The 21,328-nt window shown below is 42.7% G+C and overlaps 1 protein-coding gene across 1 annotated transcript; it reads left to right on the plus strand.

Moving 5' to 3' along the window:
- Nucleotides 1–5,021: 5,021 nt before the first annotated feature.
- Nucleotides 5,022–20,493, plus strand: CBLL1 (Cbl proto-oncogene like 1). Its single transcript, XM_075599720.1, has 7 exons — nt 5,022–5,181; nt 8,056–8,223; nt 11,632–11,729; nt 12,366–12,449; nt 13,554–13,627; nt 14,087–14,128; nt 18,921–20,493. The coding sequence occupies exons 1-7, from the start codon at nt 5,031–5,033 to the stop codon at nt 19,954–19,956; spliced, it is 1,653 nt and encodes a 550-aa protein (XP_075455835.1). The 5' UTR covers nt 5,022–5,030; the 3' UTR covers nt 19,957–20,493.
- The last annotated feature ends 835 nt before the right edge of the window (nt 20,494–21,328 follow it).

Consider the following 21,328-nt stretch of genomic DNA (forward strand, 5'->3'; position numbering starts at 1 on the left):
AGGCTGGGGGAGGGAGGAAACGGGCTGGGGGAGAGAGGAAATGGGCTGGGGGAGAGGAAACGGGCTGGGGGAGGGAGGAAACGGGCTGGGGGAGAGGAAACGGGCTGGGGGAGAGATGAAACGGGCTGGGGGAGAGAGGAAACGGGCTGGGGGAGAGGAAACGGGCTGGGAGAGAGGAAACAGGCTGGGGGAGGGAGGAAACGGGCTGGGGGAGAGGAAACGGGCTGGGGGAGAGAGGAAACGGGCTGGGGGAGAGAGGAGATGGGCTGGGGGGGAGGAGACGGGCTGGGGGGGGGAGGAGACGGGCTGGGGGGGAGGAGACGGGCTGGGGGGGGAGGAGACGGGCTGGGGGGAGGGAGGAGACGGGCTGAGGGGGAGGAGATGGGCTGGGGGGGGAAACGGGCTGGGGGGGAATGGGCTGGGGGGAGAGGAAACAGGCAGGGGGAGAGGAAACGGGCAGGGGGAGAGGAAATGGGCAGAAGGGCAGGGGGCAGAGAGGAGACGGGCTGAGGGGCGGAGAGGAGATGGGCTGGGGGTTGGAGAGGAGATGGCTGGGGGCGGAGAGGAGACAGGCTGGGGGGGGGAGAGGAGACGGGCTGGGGGGGAGAGGAGACGGGCTGGTGGGGAGAGGAGACGGGCTGGGGGGGGAGGAGACTGGCTGAGGGGGGTGTAACGCTAGTGCTGCCCACAAAACAAAAAAGACCCCGGTACTGAGGTGGGAAGGAAGAATACCACACACCCACAGCAGCGGAGGCGTGCCCGGAGGGTGGTAGTTAGCGTTGCCGGGTCTGGGCTGTAGATAGAGGGTTAGTTGGTATATTCGCCGGGTCCTGGGCAGGAGATAGCAGAATCGTTAACGTCCGTAAGCCAAGGTCTGCTGAGAGAGCAGCGTAGTCAGTATCCGTGGAGCCGAGTTCAGGGTTAGAGAGAGCAGCGTAGTCAGTATCCGTGGAGCCGAGTTCAGGGTTAGAGAGAGCAGCGTAGTCAGTATCCGTGGAGCCGAGTTCAGGGTTAGAGAGGTACACAAGGTCGAGGGTATGGCGAAGTCCAATTCCAGAGAGGGTTCGCAGGCAGGCCGGGTCAATAACAAGGTAGAAACTGAAAGACAAAACAAGAGCAAGGCACAAGACACGGGACAGCACTAGGCTACGAGGAATTATGCTGAGCACTGACTGTGAGTTGGAACCGGATATTTAAGGGACCAGGAACCAATAGGAGGCGGAACGGAGTCGCGGTCCCAGCGAGGACCGGGATAAGGCGCAGGAGACATGGAGGTCATTAGTACTAGCCATGCGGCTCGTGATCGTGGCGTGACGTCACGGGTGTGGGCCGCGCTCGCAGAATGCGTGACGCGCCGCCAGGGGCGGAGCTGAGCTCCGTGGAGCATGCACAAGAGCGGGTACGTGTGCGCTCTGTATGGATAGCGGGGGCAGCGGAGGCAGCAGCAGCTGCGGTACCATGTGCGGGTAAGGAGGTAGCACTCCCCAAGGTAGGTGCTCCCCGATTCCTTACAGGGGGGAAAAGAGTGGGCGCCAGCGTTTATTGGGCGAACCGCTCACGTGACGTGCTTGCGAGCGACAAAATCAAATTTGCTTGCTCTGCAAGCATCTAAGTGCCGAGCATGCGCAGGCGCTTGTTCATTCTGGCCACACACATTGCCTCAATGTGTTTCATAACCGCCCGCTCAGCGCCACCCTGGCCGAGACCTTAGGGCTGTTATATACAGCATGCGGACGCGCGTGCACGTGCCGCATGCTTTTCCTGTATATAGTGCCGGCGGCTGCAGGTAATGTATATATGTGTGTATGTATGTGTGCGTATATGTGTGTGCATGGGTTGTGTGAGTGAAAGGAAGTCCTAGATAAGATTTGTTTTAAAGAAAAAAAAACTTTAATAATTTTTTTTAAACTTCTGCAATTATTGACATACACACACACACACACACACACACACACACACACACACACACACACACACACACACACACACACACACACACACGCGCAGGCAGCGGCGCGAAAAGATGATTTTCCTCATCTTCGCCGCTGTCTGTCGGCTCCCCTCTCCCTGCCGTGCGCGGCACTTGTATAGAAAGGCTGACTGACGTCAGCCAACTAAAATTCCGCGCGCACAGGGTGGATGCTACGGCCGCAAGCTTCCGTGCGCGCCTCCGCCGCGAGCTTCCGTGCATGCCTCTGCTGCGTGCTCCTGCAGCTCAGCGATCTGTGACAGCTGCAGGAGTTGGGTCGCGGCGTTTAGGGGCGTGGCGAACGTGTCATGGAGCTGGTTCGCTGAATCAGCTCATGTGACGCGACTGTAGCCCAAAATATAATTTTAGGTTGTAGCGGCAAAATGTAGCAGCGTCAACGCTGTACTTTGCCGCCGGTGGAGTTTTCAGTTTGAAAACTTGCACCGAACAACCCGAAATTGTGACAGACGTGCGCGCGCACGCAAGCAGGCGTACGTCTCGTAGCATCCACCCTGAACTCAGCCTTAAGGCTGTTATATAGTGGGCGCGCGTGCTCCGCCGTGCGCGCGCGGCACTTATAGGTTGGCTGTGGTTAGTCAGCCGTTCTATACTAGGGCCGCGCGCACGGCAATGAGCGTGGAGCCGACCGACGAGGGAGAAGTCAGTGAAAATAATGATTTTGCGCCGCTACCGGCGCTGTAATGTATGCATGTGTGTGTATGTATGTATGTGTGTGTATGTATGTATGTGTAAAAATGGTGTACATATCTCTTTCATGCTGGCAGTAATCCTGGTAAGGAGGCAGGGTTGCCAGTAACAATCATGGAGGTTTGCCCTCAAACCCTGGTGAGGTATCTTATGTAACAAAGGAAGTGATAACATGCTTTGTGTCCACTGTTAGTGACACAAAGCTGGGTCTGTTTCTGGAGTTTATATAAGACACAACACTGCCTAAAGTTAGTCTGTCTGTCCTGTTGTTCCTGAGTAAAGTGTCTGCAGCAGTGCAAGTCTGCCTGTCAGATACTTCAGTGCAAGCTGATTACACACTGTGTCCAGGGACCTGGCACAGCTGAGGGATCTCCCTTAGGCGAGAGGTGGAGACAACTCAATTAAGAAAGGAGGAACCTTCTGCATGGAGTACTCCAAAGAAATGAGCGGCTAAGTGTCGGCCGCGATGAGGGGCAGTCTGTTCATGAAGATGTTATTAAAGATGCCCTTGTTCACAAGATCCCTTCTGTGTGAGTGTGGAGTTACTCAGCAGAAGGATGCACCGAGAAGGAGGTCCCCATCAGATACTTCCACCTGCCGCCGCACGGATCCTGATGGGGTGGAGGCGCTGTACCAGATGTGAGTAGGACTCAGACACTACCTCAGACGCCTGTCATGGTGATATTCCCCATACCAACCCAGCAGGAGACTAAGGAGTCCTGTAACCAGCAGGTGCACCACATACATACACATCCATGTAATTGGGGGGATTTTCCTACATATGGGTCAGGATCAGAAGGGCCCAGGGGAAACACTGTTACATATGTATGTATGTATGTATGTGTGTATGTATGTATGTATGTGTGTGTGTGTGTGTGTCAATAAGTGCATAATAAAAATAATTTTTATTTATTCAACGGTTTTTAAAAAAAAAAAAAAATCTTATTTAATAAATTATTCACTCACACAATCTATATACCCACACACAGTACATTCCAGTCTGTCGCACCCGGCAGCACACACTGTATACTCACAAAAAGTGTGCGTCACGTGCATGCGCGTTCGCACGGGCGCACACACTATATTAGTGCCGGCGACACGACATCGCCGCAAAATAAAATGCATTGTCGCCGTCGCTTAGGCCCCGTTCACACAGCACGCTACACGACGTGCGCCCGGTCGTCACAGATACCTGGCGGCCAATGGTAGGGTTCAGTATTGAAACTACCATTGGCTGCAAAGTACAGCGTCTACGCTGCTGCAGTCGCGGGAGTCTTTTCAATCTGTGATCTCTGGCTGCAGCAGCGTGACGACAATTTCAGCAGCCAATCAATGTCCAGACGTTTACATTGATTGGCTGCTGAAATTGACCAGAGACTCGGCAGTGAAATCGGGGGGACGGGGGACAGGACAGGGAACGGGGCCCCCCATCTCCTCTCAGTATATGATCCCCTCTGTAAAATAAAACTAGCTGTGATAATGGGATCCGGAGTACGTCGCAAGTTCAGGTTGTTCGGTGGGAGTGTTCAAACTGAAAACTCCACTGGTGACAAAGTGCAGCGTTGACGCTGCTACACTTTGCCTCTACAACCAGAAATGATATTTGGGGCGGCAGTCGCGTCACGTTTGCTGGTTCAGCCAATCATCTCCGTGACACGTTTGTCCTGCCCCCAAACACCGCGACCCAACTCCTGCAGCCTGGGCACAGATCGCCGGGCTGCAGGAGCACGCGGTGGAGGCGCGCACAGACGAAAGCGTCCGTAGCAGCCACCCTGAACTTGGCCTTATAGTGCACGCGACAGAGCGACTGTACTCTGTTAAGGCACGTTCTATAGTGGAATTTTGGTCGGCTGACGTCAGTCAGGCTTTGTTAAAGAAGGGCTGGGCGCATGGCTGCAAGCGGGGAGCCGACAGACGGCGGCGAAGATTAAGAAAATCATCTTTTTGCGCCGCTACAGGCTCTGAATGTATGCATGTGTATGTATATATATATATGTGTGTGTGAGTCTACACACATTTAATAAATATATTAATTGTAAGTTTTTTTTTTAATAAATACTAAATTACACATACATACATACACAACACTGTATACTCACACACTATACATACAAAAAGCATGCGGCACGTGCACGCGCATTCGCATAGGCACGCACGGCCGCATGCTGTATAGAACGGCCCTAACTGAAGAGAATATGAGCTGCGCCACATTGCGCTCGTCACAGCAAAACGCGCGCCCGACCCTAATCGCGCACTCCCGCTTGCACAATTTTACGCGCATGCGCAGACTCATGTTTACGTGTTTTGTTTTTTTTGCATGCGCAGGCTTGATTTTTTTTTGTTTTCTTGACGCATGCGCAGACGCGAGGTTGTGGGACGCACTCGCGTTTGCTCACTCACGCACAACCACAACATCTCGTTACGCCCCCCTCCCCCTTCCCCTCAGACTAGCCCCAACGACTTCCGCTCCCGGAGTGCTCCGCGTCGAATCATGGACCATAATGGTAAGGAGGATGAGAAGTAGTGGGGTGGTGGGGCCACCCCCTGCTCCCCGAAACCCTCCCCACCGTGTCCCTATGCTGGGTGGGAGCGGGCACGGCTGATAGCTGTGGCGCCCCCCCCTCCCTTCTCGCGTGCTGTGTAGCGCAGCGGGCCTCTCATGCTGCGGGCCTCCGCCAGGCCTAGTTGCGCTGTTGCTTCCTTGTAGGCCTCGGTTTACAAGAGATCCCCGGGGGGCTTCTCCCAGCGGGGGTTCATGTGCTCAAAGATTGAGGCAGTTGGCAGGGACAGTCCCATATTTGGCTATATATATATATCTATATATCTCTCTCTTGATTGGCTTCCCTAAAGTAATATCACAATGTCTTCCTCCGTAAAAGGAAACGTTCACTTTGTTATTGAGATGTCGCTGTACTTGTCAGTCTACTTTTTTAGCTGGTTGACTATTAAATGCCCCCCAAGAAGGGAGGGGGTGGGGACAGATGTGTGTGTGACACTTTGCCTATGGGAAAAAGGTAGTTCCACAAACCACTAAAGACGAGATTGTACAAGTCGTACAGCATATCTTGTGACCAGAAGATATTAAAATGCTTTCCTGGATTGTTTTAAGTTATGAATTCATTGACATGAAGTGACTGCTACATATATCTGACACTAGTTCAATTTTGTCCAATGTGGGACTTGCCCTTTTTATTTTGTATTTTTTTTTTTTACATAGTAGTCCGCAGCACATTCCCCAACATTGCAGCCATGAGATGTAACCCCTTGCGTGTCGGCAATGCGTTTCTGGCACTTGAGGGGTTAAAGGTCCAGTGCAGTGGTGGACAACTCAGTGACTCAGTCAGAATGACAGAGCTACCTGTGTGTGAAGCAGGGATATCCTGAAAACCTGACCTGTTGGTGCCCATTGAGGGGCGCTCTTCCCCAAGCCATTTAAATTAAATGCCGGGTGAGCGCGTGAGGCCTCTGCAACTTTGCTTATCTTGTCTTCGTGTGCCGTCAAATGACGCAGCAGGGTCACGTTGCCATTCCGCTTATGGGGGATATGTTTTGTCTCAATACTGCTTAACTGGCACAAGTAGCACCATAATGTCTAATAAAATTGCTGAATTAAACATTCATTTTCTCAGTTAAGCAGAACATATACTTTGATGGCCCCCAATGGGGTCCCCTTTGCTTTAACCTATAATCTGTTGGGAAGCAAAAATGAAAACGCTATATTTAGGGGACTAAAATTAAAGAGTACCACCTAAAAGATTAGCTAAATTTAACATACTAAATAGAAAAATGTTAGCTCTAATGGTGCTGTAAGGTGAATAATATATAAGCACAAACAAGCAAAGAACCTCCAAAGTAAGCACTTTAGGTATATTAAAAAAATAGTTTATTAAGACAGACTAACAGACATGAAAAATACTTTAAAAGGCTGAAAGTCCACCAGTAGACACAAAAATAATGATCTGCAAATAAAACTCTCAAACTAACAACAAGCCCAATATAATATAATTCCCTTCCAGAGATAAGAAAAGCTCCAACATGCAGATTCGGCAGGGAAACAGGCAGAAAGTTCCCTGCTAAAATCTAGACCTGACAGTCTGCAAACATGTTATTCATGCAGTATGTCATCATAAGAATATCCAAAACAGACATACAGTATACAATTACTGAGGATAATCTCCAGATATGGTGATAACATAACAAAACATAGTGCAGTATTGGGTAATAATGGAGTGTGTATGTCAAACACGTGTTCCCACCAACCGATCACTACAATACCATAATATGGCCCACAGGTAGGTAAGTGGGAGCAGGTTCCACTGTCTCAGTGCAGAGGAAAAAGAGTATGATCTCCAGTTCTTGGGAGATAGCAGTTTGGAGTATGCTGTTGGTCCGCATGCACGTCCATATGTGTCAGAGAGGACGTTGCGCCACAACATTATTTATATAATTACACACACCCACACCCCTAGGGGCATGTATACAGATGTACATTGACATAAAGACACACATTTAGACATGGAGGGTATTTCTATATCGTCCAAAGCGGACATTCGGGGTGTTTCATTACCATATACTCCATTGGGGATTTTTGGATAAAAGCAGCCGCTTCTGCAGATATAGAATAAGGCCCATAGGCAGATATGCACAGAAATACGTAGACATGTTCACACAGTAACAAACATATAGACATGCATGTAAAGACCTCCCCAAACATTCACCGACATACATTCAAAACAAACATGGGCATGCTGACAGACGTACATAAACGGATGCACAGACTCCCTCCCCCTCACTCCTTATTTCATTTTCCTTCCCCATCCTCTTCTTACTGTGAACTGGCTGCGGAGTGGAGTTTGGTCACTCCGATCTTGCATCAAACGCGGAATGTCAGTGACTCCTCGCTAGTCCTCATGGTTTTGCGGTACTAAATGGGAGAGCGGCAGTTGTTGGGGAGCTTCTGATTAGAGATCAGCGTTACTTAGCCTGACTGCGGTTAGTGCACAGAGTGATGAGGTTTGATCAGACAGCCTTGGGAGGCTTTTATTTTGCAGTGTAGACCATTTGGCCATGGTCGTTTCTTGTAATGTAGTAGATCTTTAAAAAACACCATATCAAATGTTTGTCTAGCACCTGTGGAACAGCACAGGAAGAAAGGTTCGTGGACAGTTGCAACAGCAGACAATATTTATGTTGCCTCACAAAGCTGTAACTTATTTTGAAAGTAACATTACATTTTCAAGAATGTTTTTTTTATTTTAACTAGGTGTAGAACAGTTTAACCATCCCCTTATACCAAAAACGTGAAATGGTAGAAAAGGGGTGAGGGTAATAAAGTTGTGATGCCTATCAATATATTTTAACTTTGTTTCTTTTATTAGACAATGATTTGCAAGGGACAAACAGTATGGGATCCCTGAGCGGATTGGATGTCCGAAGACGAATCCCAATAAAACTAATTTCAAAACATCCAAACAAAAGTAAACTGTCACCGCGACCTCCAAGAAATATGAACCGGATGCCTGCAAAGCCACAGCCAGGTGTAGAAGGTATAATGTATTATGCAACAATATTTGTTGTGGTGTAGCTGACAATGCACACAATTGTACTGTACATAGTTTTGCATTCACAGTAAATCCCTATTTCAAAGTGCATACAATCTAATTTCTGTGCCTATGGTATAGGGAAATAGAAGTTTACCTGAGGTCTCAAGGAGAACTGACACAGGGATTCAAACTATGGTTGTCTTCTTCAAAGGCAATGATATTACCAACAAAGCCACTCTTTCCACTAAACTGTCATTAACTACTAGTTGCATTTGCTTTAATCTACATATCTTACGTGTGTATGCCTCTTCTGATGCTGATGGGCACTACAGAAAGGTTTGACATGGTTACATGCACTTAAATGATTTCTGTGGATAATTATGTTTTGACTACCATGCTGTACGACATTTTTCAGATCGATTTTTATTTATAATGAAAACGAAGTGACAATTGATTTTTGATAGTTGGACCTTGCTTGGGCTATAAGTACGATTTTTTTTTTGTATCACACCTGATACTGTATTTGGAAATTATAATGATGTGTAAGTGTACCCATATCGTGTGTCGTGTATTATAAAAGCCTTGTTGTGTCATCTTTTGAGCCATCACAAAATCATATCTGGGTTACTGATTATCTTCCAAAGCTTTGGGTTTCAAACTTCTTATCACAGTTTATTCATTTTCCTGTGGTGCATGTTTCAGTCATAAATACTGATTTTGTATGGATATATTCGATGGTTACCTGTAAGATCCGGTTGCAGTCCACAACATACATTCCAGATTTTTGAACCAGGTTGTTTTCTGCGGTAACTTATCTCTTAACTTTTTTAATGTGTAATTTAAAAGAGGTTTTAAGCCAATGAAATATATTGTGCAATAGAATGATAAAATAACGCTGCAATATTTATATGATCACTTAATGATATGTCTAGGAATAGCAGATATTATCTGATATCTGTTTAGCCCCTTTGTGTGCTGATAATTTATATCCTAGTTAGCGTTTTAGTATATAGTACCGTTCAATTGGTGAACTCATGGGTTGTTATCCCGTAGTGTCCCACAGAAAGGATCTTGAACTGTTTGTAATTATCCTCTGTGTGTGGCTTTTTACAAGAAGGTATTTCTTAATTAAATCCCTGTATAGGTACCTACCATATAGAGTAGTTGCATGCATGAGTTCACTAATTGAACACTCTAAGGCTGCGCTTAGAGTGCCGGCGACAGCGATGCGACGTCACGGCAAAACAAATGCATTGCCGCCGTCGCGCGCGCTTATAGTAAGCGCGATGGTTTGGTCGCGATCGCTGGAAGTCATCTCTATTTGATTTTTTCAACGACCGTAGCCTGACCGTTGTGTCGCCGGCACTATAAGCGTAGCCTAAGATTTAAGTGACTGGGCTGTAACCACTAGCCTTGAGAAAGCGTAACCGATGTAAAACATACATGGGCAGTTTATTACATCACCTGTCAGAGCGCTGAACGTAATGGTGAGTGAGGACTCACAGATGTAATTTTGACATATTAATCACTGAATAGAGAGAGGTCCTCAATGAGGACCGCGATATGTTGGCACTAAGGAAATAGTTGCTTAAGGAGCTATTGTGTTCTTTAGGCTTTCACTGGTAATTACATGCTTCTAGAACCACGTTACCGATCTAACATTCAAAAGGGCTGCTAGACCTGAGACAAACAATGCAACTACTGAAGGCACTCGCGCTGCTCTGACAGCCTCCTCACCGTGTGCTTAGCAGCTCAACAGTGGAAGCTGAGAAATGCGCTGCTGATATTTGTCTAAATACCACATCTGTATTACTATAAGCACTGACCTCATACTGGCAGTCTGCCCCACGGTGTACACAATATCGAACAGTGAGGGCTATATGATCATATAAGACTCAATAATCTGAGACACATGCCATTGGTAGCATGTCACTGACATATTGTCTACCCAAATTGTCTTCAGTATACCACATGGGTCTTTACTCCAATAGAGACTAAAATGGAATATACATCCTGCTTTCCTTAGGAGATCCCATCTATAGTATACTAAAACACTACCTATGATATAAGTGCAGCAAGACACGTTTCTGCTACACTATCCCTAGTGCGTTGTTGTAACAAATTTGATGCAATTACAAACCAACATTGAGAAACAATCATGATTACCCCAATTTACCTACATCTATTGTAGCTGATTAATACACTGCTATCCTGTTGAGCACAATTGCAGATACCTATTAGGCGTGTAATATAGTGCGTGCACATCAATTATAATCGACTGTGTTTAAACCTGATGTTCTATACTTCCGACGCGTGCGCGTACGGCAGTGAGCGTTGATCCGGCAGATCAGAGGAAAGACATTAAAAGTGTCTTTTCGTGCTGCTGCTGCCGGTGCACGTCACGCTCTATTAGCCAATCACAGTGAGGCTGCAATTACTTTGTATTTTGCGCAGAAGGGAAAGGGTCAGTATGTTGTATGCAGCAAATGAGGACACTGTTAAAGATGATTAAAACAATAAGACCAAAAAAGAGACCACTGTTGGATCTTTGATTATAACGGGTGGAGAAGTAATATGGTTTATATGCAATAGAGAAATTAGAGAGGTAAAGGAGTAATTTGTAATGTCAGCAATGTTCTTCACCTTCATAAGGAATGCCTTATTTACTAATATAATTATATGCAACTTTTCCTTATTGCTATTGCCTTAACTAACAGATGTTATAATACTATACTTTTTACGGGAGCCGGGTGTGATGTCATAGCCGTGCCCACCTGTCACGCACAGCACAGACCGTACACACACAAAGTAGGATTCGCATGCACGAGCATTAGCACACGGGCGAGCGCGCCAACTATAAAACAAGCCTTAGAAGCGGTGTTACAGGATATCCGCACACAAACGGGTTACCGTAATCAGATATCATAGACTATATCTGCTCTTCTTGGAGATGTCACAATCATTCAGTGATAATATAAATATTGCGTTGTTTAATATAATATGCAATAATATACTACTTTGTCGCCTTGACCCCTATTTTAAATTACACATTAAAAGTTAAGTGATAAATTAACTTGTAAGTCAACCTGGGAGTTCTGTTCCCAATAAAGGCATTTCCTTTTTCTAGCTTTTGTCTATTGACCCTATCCTTCTACTAGAGCAACTCCCAATATATATTTCCACGTCTATGAAAGCAGAGCAAGGGTTCATGTGTTAAAAAATAAATAAATAAGAAGCTGTTGAATTACAGAAACCTGTTGCGCAAGGTGTATAATTTACGCAAAAGCATTTAGTAAAAAAAATAAAAAATTCTAATGTACAAATGCATTCTCTGTATAATTATTAACATAGACAAAGTTGCTTGTAATTCCTAAAAGTGTGTAATTAATGTTTTTGTTTTCCGTTGAGAAGGCTTTGATTACAATGATGAAGAAAGGTATGATGGCAAAGGAGGTGACATGTTTAGCAATCAGCGAAGATTTCCTGTGCACACATTTTGGGACTTTAAGGTATGAATTTAAGAAGCGCAATATCTTCCTCTTAACTGGTAAAACTGTATATGTATACATACACACACACACTTGTATACCTGTCTTTCTATAACCACGTGATGGGTCTGTTTGTGTGATATGTTTGTAAACGCTTGTATGAGGAAGGTATGTATGTATATATACAGTATATTTTACGATACCGTGTACAACGAAATCAGCAGATAGCACTCAGGTAAGTCAAGTGCTGAGTCTGAGAGCTATCTGCTGATTTCGTGGAACACGGTATCGTACAATTGTCTTTATTATATGGGACATGCACCAACATAATATATATATATATATATATATATATATATATATATATAAATAAAATTATTATTATTATTATTTTTTTCATGCTCTGTTAACGGGAATATATATCGGCATCAATTGTTTGCATAGTTATTAATGCATGTAAATATTTTGTTAACATACATTTGATTTTTACAAATGCTGAGATTAATTGCATCACTATTTATTTTCTAGCAGTCTTCATTGTAGTTTACTAGTAAAGCCATTGTGTTTTAATATCTGCTATAACCTGTTTATAAATTGGTATGTAATATAAAATGCATAATAAAATGTGTCCCTAACAACGCAGGTATGTTTTCACAGGTAAATCTCATTGGAGAAAAAGATGATACTCCTGTGCATTTCTGTGACAAGTGTGGTTTACCTATCAGAATTTATGGACGTATGGTAGGTATTTGTTGTCATTGTTTTTAATGACCTGTTTTTCTTCAATGTGTTTGTAATTTCTCTTTACCCTTTGTGGGGGAAAAAAGTAAATAAACACAAATAAATTTGGTACAGCATTCTAAGGAACTCTTGGATCTTTCGATGCCCTACACACTGAAATGTCATTCTCCTATTACGGATTGGTTAAAGCATGTTTTTAATGGTTGGCACGTCTATGCACACCAAATTATAATGCCATGGGGTCATGTTATGTTACGCCTATAGAAACAAATCTAAGCCATTAAATATCCGGTTTGACAAAATGAACCAGGGGACTAATGAACTAAAAAATAACTTCTGACAACAGGGGAAATTGCAGCAATTCTACATTTTCCTATCGTTTATTTTTTTTACATTTGTGTTACTACTTGGCTTGTATGGCCTGCATATATTTATTTATTTTTTTAGGTTTATAGTGTATTTTGAGGAGGACAATGTTTTTTTAAGGTTTTATAACGCCACTTCTGTGAATTATTTGTATATTAGAGGACCTTTAAAGCGGCAATTCCGCCTACTCCTTTTTTTTTTTTTTTTAGCTCTCGCCAGTTCCTGAGAGATTTATGTATAATATAGCTCCTTTCAGGGAAATCAAAATGGACGCCTCCTAATGCAGACCAATAGGAAGCCGCAATATCATCTGTTGTAACTTATTGGTGGGTGGATGTTTAATAATTCTATGGGTGGCCTATTCCAGAAATGGAAAAGGAGTCCTCTTCATGTCCCTGCCTGTCACATTGCAATCTCCCCTGGAAAACGAGCAGGAATAGGCATTACGTAGCTATTATGTCATGGGGCCCCTGGAGGGCCAGACTCCATGACGTAGTGGCTACATCCGGGGGCAACCAAGGGGTTAAATAATCAATACGTAAATGTGGAAACGGGTGTCCTCTGAGCTATAAGTAATGCGGTTCAGCTCTGTGTGACCCCTTGTTCCAATGCTGCAACAACAAGTACTGTATATGTGAAACAGGTGGGATTGCTGCTCTTACTTGAGGTATAAGATGTGATATATCATGTTTGTTGAAATGATTACGAGTGGTTCTTTCCTTTTCTTCACCCCCACAGATCCCTTGTAAGCATGTTTTCTGCTATGAATGTGCTCTGCTGCATGAGAAAAAGGGAGATAAAATGTGCCCAGGGTAAGTTCACAATTACGATACTTCAACCACAAAATGGCTCATTTTTATTTGGGATCTTGAGGATTATTTTAATCCATACTCAATGCGTTGCAGGCCCCTTTTATGTAGTGTTTTGTTTTTAAATTGGGCTTATAATTACTGAAACAATTCTATCTTTTTTATTTTTTGTAAAACGCACATTGAGTGTTATTTATGCGTTTTCTGCATTCTTAATGATTTGCAGTAGCTTGCAATAAATCCCAATAACTTAACGATTACATAGGGGTATGTGTTACTACCGTCCTCAGTCTGCCATATTAATTGTTATACTTTACACCTTAATAAGTAGTTGTTTCTAATGACCGGGACTTACTAGTACATTCTAATTGGCTTGCGAGGAGGAACCTAAAAATGATGTGCATTTGTTTTTTTTTATTTTTTATTTTGTGGTATAATGTCTCTCTTTCCCCTTCCCAAAAGAACCCTTGTTGAAGAAATTACTGACACCTATAAACGTGTGAGGTAGGTTCAAATAGAGAAGTATTTTCTTAAGATTACTGCAAAGAGATAAGGAGGAGAGTAATTAACCTTTTTTATTTAAAATGTTTGCTGAACAGTTCTGCAACATGTCTCTCACACCGAAGAGATTTTGTTACCTTTTATTATAGAATTTTACTTAAAGCAGCATCACCTCTACACTCTGCAAATTTGTGTTATGTATGAGGCACTACTTCACATCTTGACATTGATATACCAGACATAAGACCCACCGGGCTTCTTTTCAATAATTCTGTATTCTTTAAATAAATTTGAAGATACAATTACCAACTAAAGTTAAAGGGGATCAAACCATCCTGTGCATGAGCAGCAACGTTTATTTATTAAAATTGGCCCTTGGAAATCATCTTGCTGAATACATTACTTTGTCTGCCATCTCCTGAAAAAAACTTACAAAAATAAATAAATACTAGCAGACACTGCAGCAGTATCCTTCAAGGACTGTCGCAAGATCAGGATGCTTATGTGTTTCATATGTGTAAATGCTATCCTCATTAATTAGGAAACAAACTAAAATTTGCAGATTAGGTTGCTCTGCTGCATTAAATGTTCTGTGGTAAAGTACAATACTAACATGCTGTATTTGGTTTGATCTTATGTGGTGGTGATTTTTGCTAACTTGTATTCTGCAATCAAAGCTTGTGGAAAATAGACTTGCTTTTTAACACAATTACGTCCGCGCGCGCTTGTCTCTAGCCCAAGTACCCTTTATCCTGGCAGTGCTTGTGCAAAAAAAAGTACCACCACTACAGTAATTACAATAATTTGCGATTTTATACAGGCTTGTATAATGTTAGTGTTTTTATTATTTGGGTTTATGGAAGAGACAAAGCTACCCAGGGGGGGGGGGAGGGGGAAATTAAACCTTTTGTTTTGCACATTTAAAGAATTTGGTTTTGTAGCACAAGCTTTTTGGAAGATAAACTGTCAGGAAAGTACTCGTAATGCTTTGATTATTATTAGCACATGCCACCTGAATTAGTAGTCCATGCCAAATTCAACTAGCTCTGATTTGTCTCCTCATCCAATCCAATGTCTCTCAACATTAAATCATCTCAAGAAATCATAAGTGCAAGTTACAAATGCAATTGCAATTTACAGTGGCGAGAAAGGTTGTGAACCCCTTAGGATTTTCAAATATTTCACATATTCCAAACCTAAAATGTTATTAGATCTTAATCTAAGTCCTAACAATAGATAAAGATAACCGGATCAAACAAATTACGCAACAACATTAAACTTTTTCAGCATTTATCCACAAATGATTCAATTAGTACCTGTTGGACCCACCTTGAGCAGCAATCACTTCAACTAAGCATTTCCTGTAACTGCTGGTCAGTCTCTCACATCGGTTTTGAGGAATTTTGACCCATTCCTCCTTACACGCCTGTTTCAACTCTGTGACATTTAAAGGCTTCCTTGTATAGACAGCTCGGTTCAGGTCCAGACTTTGACTAGGCCATTCTAAAACGCAGAATTTCTTCTTCTGCAGCCATTGTTTTTGTAGATCTGCTTGTATGTTTAGGATCAATGTCTTGCTGCATGACTCACTTTCAATTCGGCTTCAGTTCACGGACGGATGGCCTGACATTCTCCTCTAGAATCTTCTGATACAATGCAGAATTCATGGTTGTGTCAATGATGGCAAGCCATCCAGGTCCTGTGGCGGCAAAACAGCCCAAACCATCACACTCCCATTTCAGATGAGGTTCTTCTGTTCGAATGCAGTGTTTGATTTTTGCCAAACATAACTTTTCTCATTGAGGCCAAAAAGTTCTACCTTTTACTTGTCTGTCCAGAGAACATTGTTCCAGAAGTCTTGTGGATCATCTGTGTACTTTTTGGCTAACTTCAGATGGGCAGCAATGTTCTTTTTAGAGAGCAGTGGTTTCCTTATGGCTATCCTTCCATGAACACCATTTTTTGTTAAGTCTTTTTCTGATAGTTGAGTCATGAATACTCACAGCCAAGGTGAGAGCGACCTGCAGATCCTTGGATGTTACTTTGGGGTTCTTTGTGAATTCCTGGGTGATTTGCCGGTTTGTTCTTGGAGAGAATTTGGTAGGCCAACTGCTCCTGGGTAGAGTGACTGTGTGGTCTTGAACTTTCTTGATTTGTAGACTATCTGTCTGACAGTGGATTAGTGGAAGCCCAAATCAATAGAAATAGTTTTGTAACCCTTTCTAGACTGATTAACATCAATAACAGCTTTTCTGAGGTCCTCAGATTTTTTTTGATTGTGACATGGTGTGTTTCCACACACTTGTTTGGTGAAGACTAAACTCACAAGGTTTCTGATCTTTTATATAGGTTGGGGCCTCCCAAACTCACACCTGAAGATCGATCTAATTATTTAAACACCTGGATTTAATTATCCCCTTTAATTTAGCTGATAAAACCAAGGCTCACTTACCTTTGTCCGTACACTGACTCTTAATTCCTCATAGTTTGTCCAATTCATACATCATTTTTTTCTTCTTCAGAAGACATGGAATTGGTTAATATAAACCCTATTGGATATTTAAGAATAGACTGGTTTTCATTCAAGAAGGTTATGGAAAAACTATGGAATTTCCGTAATTATCAATGGGTTCACAAAAAAATTTCTCGCCACAGTATCTGCCAAAAAAACTATCTCTGTATGTATATTTTAAAATATACAAGGCTATCTACATGTCTTATTTTGAAAATGGTTACATTTGTTTAACTATCTTTACAAAAACTGTTTGAGTTGGCAAATATTCCTTGTTTTTATTGTTTTACTGTTCTTCGGCAAGTGATTGAGTAGGTAGATTTAATTCCGCTTAGATACACTTCGTGTCCTCCATATTTGGTGGCTGACATGATTATTAATTAGGAACACAGGCGATCTCTCAATCTGAGCTAAATGCGCATAAGAGAACGTTACTAGAGCCAAGAAAAACAGCGTATCAAAAAGTAATGACGTCCTTAGCATTGCTGCTTTAAAGAGGCACTCCAGGCAACACAATTATTAATTTTTTTTAAATAGGTTTGAAGCAGGGCGAGACTGGAGCTGAACCGCGTTCATTTGACCTCTGGGGACCACCTCCTTCCCGAGATACTTACCTCTGTATGTGCTACTGGTAGGGCCATGGCGGGGGTTTATCATATGGTGGTTTAAATGTGTCTTGCGGGCCAATAGGAAGCCGCAAACGTGATCCCTTGTGTTGTCTTATTGGCCCACATGACATGGGAGCTTTAAATTGCGCAGCGATACTGGCCGCACCTACAGAGGTAATTATCTCAGGAAGCGGGGGTCCATGGAGCTGAAATCAATGTGGTTCAGAATTCTGGAGACCCCCTGCTTCAAACCAATTAAAAAAAAAAGCATAATCATCTGGAGTGCTCCTTTAAAAGATTTTTTTTTACAAAAGAGAGAAAAGAGTCCCTGTAGAAAGCACTCGGTAAGGTTTGTAAATGATTAGTTTAGATTTTAAACCTTTTATTGGAACAAATAAAAATAGTATAGGATTGGTATAATTATAATTATAAAGTGAATCCACCTGGAGGTTTCGTTATACCTATCTGGTGGAATTTATCAGTATCATCACCATAAGTTTTTATCAAAATAAACTCCGAGCTCACTGTGTGAATTTGGAGCACAAAAATAAACCTCTTTAACGGCCAGATGTAGGGCCATACAGAGGGTGCAGTCACTCAAACATTGACTGCATAGTAAAATCATGTGAAAGTGCACACGTGTAATAAGGAGCATTTAGATAGTAGTGTGACTGAGCTCCCCAAATTAAAACATGAAGAACAAATTAATGATACCCTGCTTATGTTCCTCACTGCTGCCTCAATTAGACCAACAAGTAAAATACCTGGGGTGGAAAAGATGCAAGAAAGCCCTATTTAGGCACTTCAAGTCTCCGTTTGTTTAAGTTGCTATATACAAAATGTCAGCATCGTCAGAGTAGGCACACTTAATGGATATGACTCCCCTTTCCCCATTCGTAAAGATGTTATTCACCATGTAATCCAAAGCCATTAGTGGTGACAAGCCTGGTCAACTCATAAGCAAATATATTCTGTGTCAAGTCTAGAGGTGAAAGCACAAAATCATTGTAGAGTGTTTACTAATCAAGTACATGAGCATAAAATGTGTTTGCATTTTATATGATCTATTATTACTCATATTTGCTCCCTAGTTTGGTATGTTACACTTTTTTCGTCAATATTTTTAGTGTCAAATTTATTTTTAAAATGTGCACATCTCACTTTACTTTATGTGCCAGGAAAAGCTATTGATTGAGCACTGAAGAGGCCATAGACCTTGAAATAGATGAAAGCAGTCATCGTATTCTCAATAATGGCGTTGGAAGGATACTTTAGATGCACAATGTATTCGCTGCACAGCATATCTCACTGGGCATTTTCATGGGCTAGAGAAAATGCAAACATTACTGTGATGAGGAATAATTTAAGAAAATTACACAGTTGTTTAAGATTGCTAAAAAAAATGATGCATACTGGTTGTTGAAGCTTGTATTAATACATGAACATTGTTGGGGGGGTTCACTAGGGTCCGATACTAGGTGTCGTGCCCCGATCCAAAGCCAACTACAATAGACTTGGAGGGAAGTTAAAACTGGATCGACGTGCAAAGCTTTGCATCGGACATTGGTGAATTCCACCCCATCATCCCCTTTCATTGTAAAGAAAGCCAGATTTAAAAAATAAATAAAAATGTTGCAGCTCTCAAATGTGTTTAACAGGTTTTCCCTTTTTTCAGTTGTAATGATCCTGTTCAGCGAATTGAGCAGTGTGCACGTGGATCTCTCTTCATGTGCAGCATTGTACAAGGATGCAAGAGAACTTATTTGTCTCAGAGAGATCTGCAGGCGCATATCAACCATCGCCATATGAGAGCCGGAAAGCCAGCTGCTCGCCCACAGCCAGAGCCGATTCACCCTCCAATGGCCCCGCCGCCTGCAGAAATGGCAGATCGCTTCATAATGCCCCCAGACAAGCAGCATCATCTCAGTCATATGCCACCGAAGCAGCACATACTGATGCCCCCACCTCCAATACAGCATGTGCCGCATGAGCATTTCAATCAGCAACATGACGATATGCGGGCCTCCCCAGCAGACATCTCGATGGCCCCACCTCTACCCCGCTCCTCTGTTAGTCAGGATGCTTTTCGGATTAATACTAGAAAACACAGCAATTTAATAACCGTGCCTATTCTGGATGATTCAAATTCTGGGGCCAGAGAAACTCCTCAGGTCCCTGGTCCTCTCCATCATCCAGATTATCCAGGTCAACCAGTGGTATCGCATCCTCACCATATTATGCCTCCACAACAACATTATGCACCACCACCTCCACCACCTCCTCCAATTAGTCACCCAATGCAACACCCTCCTCAGGCTGCTGGTACCCCACATATGGTGTACAGCCAAGGTCCTCCACCACCAATGACATCTGCTCCACCCCCAATCACACCTCCCCCTGGACATATTATTGCTCAAATGCCACCATATATGAATCATCCTCCTCCAGGACCTCCACCACCCCAACATGGTGGTCCACCTGTAAATGCTCCCCCTCCCCACCACTACAATCCTAACTCTTTGCCCCAGTTCAACGAAGATCAAGGAACTCTCAGCCCTCCGTTCGCACAGCCTGGGGGAATGAGCCCTGGTATGTGGCCTGCTCCAAGAGGGCCCCCACCACCTCCAAGGATGCAAGGGCCTCCTTCTCAAGCCCCTATTCCTGGACCACATCACCCAGATCAAGGCAGATATAGGCCGTACTATCAATGATGTACATAACTTGAACTTGTTAGATTTTTTCCTCCCCCTGTGCTTTAACTGCAGTTTTACAGTGATATGTACAGTATAGAGTCTTGTATGCCATTTAACCTTCTCCAAAAATAAATCATTTACTGTAACTCTTCCACATTTTGGGTCCTGGTGTATAAATATTTTTTGCTGCATTTTTGAATCCTCACAGATTAATATTCTTTCACCCTTAATCTGAACATTTTAATTTACACTTGTACTGTTGTGCATACATGATTCAGGATATGTTCAGTGTTTTGACAACATGAGTTCTTAAAGTGTTCCAGGATGGATGCTTTATATTTTCTGCATTTCACAACAACACAAATTACATCTGCATTGTATCACTCTTTTCTATATTGTTTTTGCTACATCCAATGTTTAGGTTTTAATTGTGATACTTTTGTTATCCTGTTTAAAAATGTGAGATTCTGTGACTAACATGCAGTAACAACCATGTCATACTGTTTTCTGGTATTTTTAGCACTGGTTCAATAAATACTCCGCTTACATGAGTAACATTTTCTCTGTTATTGGTAAAAGATTTTCTGGGAAAGCATTATATTTACAGTATTTTACTAACTGCATTGATTACGTTACAACCACAGGTAGGGACATTTTTCACGTATTTTTGTTTCAATCCACATATAAAAAATCTTGTTTGTAGTTAACCAATTTTTCTCTAGTTTTCTTCTGCCCTTGAGGATAATAGTTGGGAGAGAGATGGGGGCCTCTTGCAGGAAGGCAAAGGAGGAGAGTTTGAAAAGTTATTTTGTTTTAATGTTCAGCTCCTAGATCGCAAGTGAGATTGATACAAACATGTAGTTTAGCATAACATATTACTATTCTAACTTGAGAACTGAAAAATGTGTTTTGTAGTACAAAACAAATTTTATTAAGAAGCAATCACGCAGTCTACATATGCTGTATTTTTCCATTTTCTTAAGGCTGAATAAATTTAATTTAGCTGAATAATCAGGCAATACTGTACTTAATAATTGTTAAGAATATATGATTTGTAAATTCTCACGGGTAGGATAACTCTAGCTTAATTCTGCTTCTTTTTGACAATTTTTATTTATTTATTTATTAAAAACCTCCCTTATTCACTTAAATCTCATCATGAGTAACCATACATATGTACTTGGATGCTACAAATGTTGCATCTCATAGTATCTTTAGAGTGCTGCTGGTCAAAGATTAAGCAACAACCACGTAGGCAGCATACATTTTAAAAGTAGAGGGATTAGCACAAATCTTGTAATTGGCAAATACTTAATAGAATAAAAACATAAAGCTTACTGAGAAATGTACTGTTGTGTAGCCAATAGTGACTGCTTCTGAGAAACACTGG

This window comes from Ascaphus truei, chromosome 5 (assembly GCF_040206685.1).
Source record: "Ascaphus truei isolate aAscTru1 chromosome 5, aAscTru1.hap1, whole genome shotgun sequence".
Classification (NCBI taxonomy): Eukaryota; Metazoa; Chordata; class Amphibia; order Anura; family Ascaphidae; genus Ascaphus; species Ascaphus truei.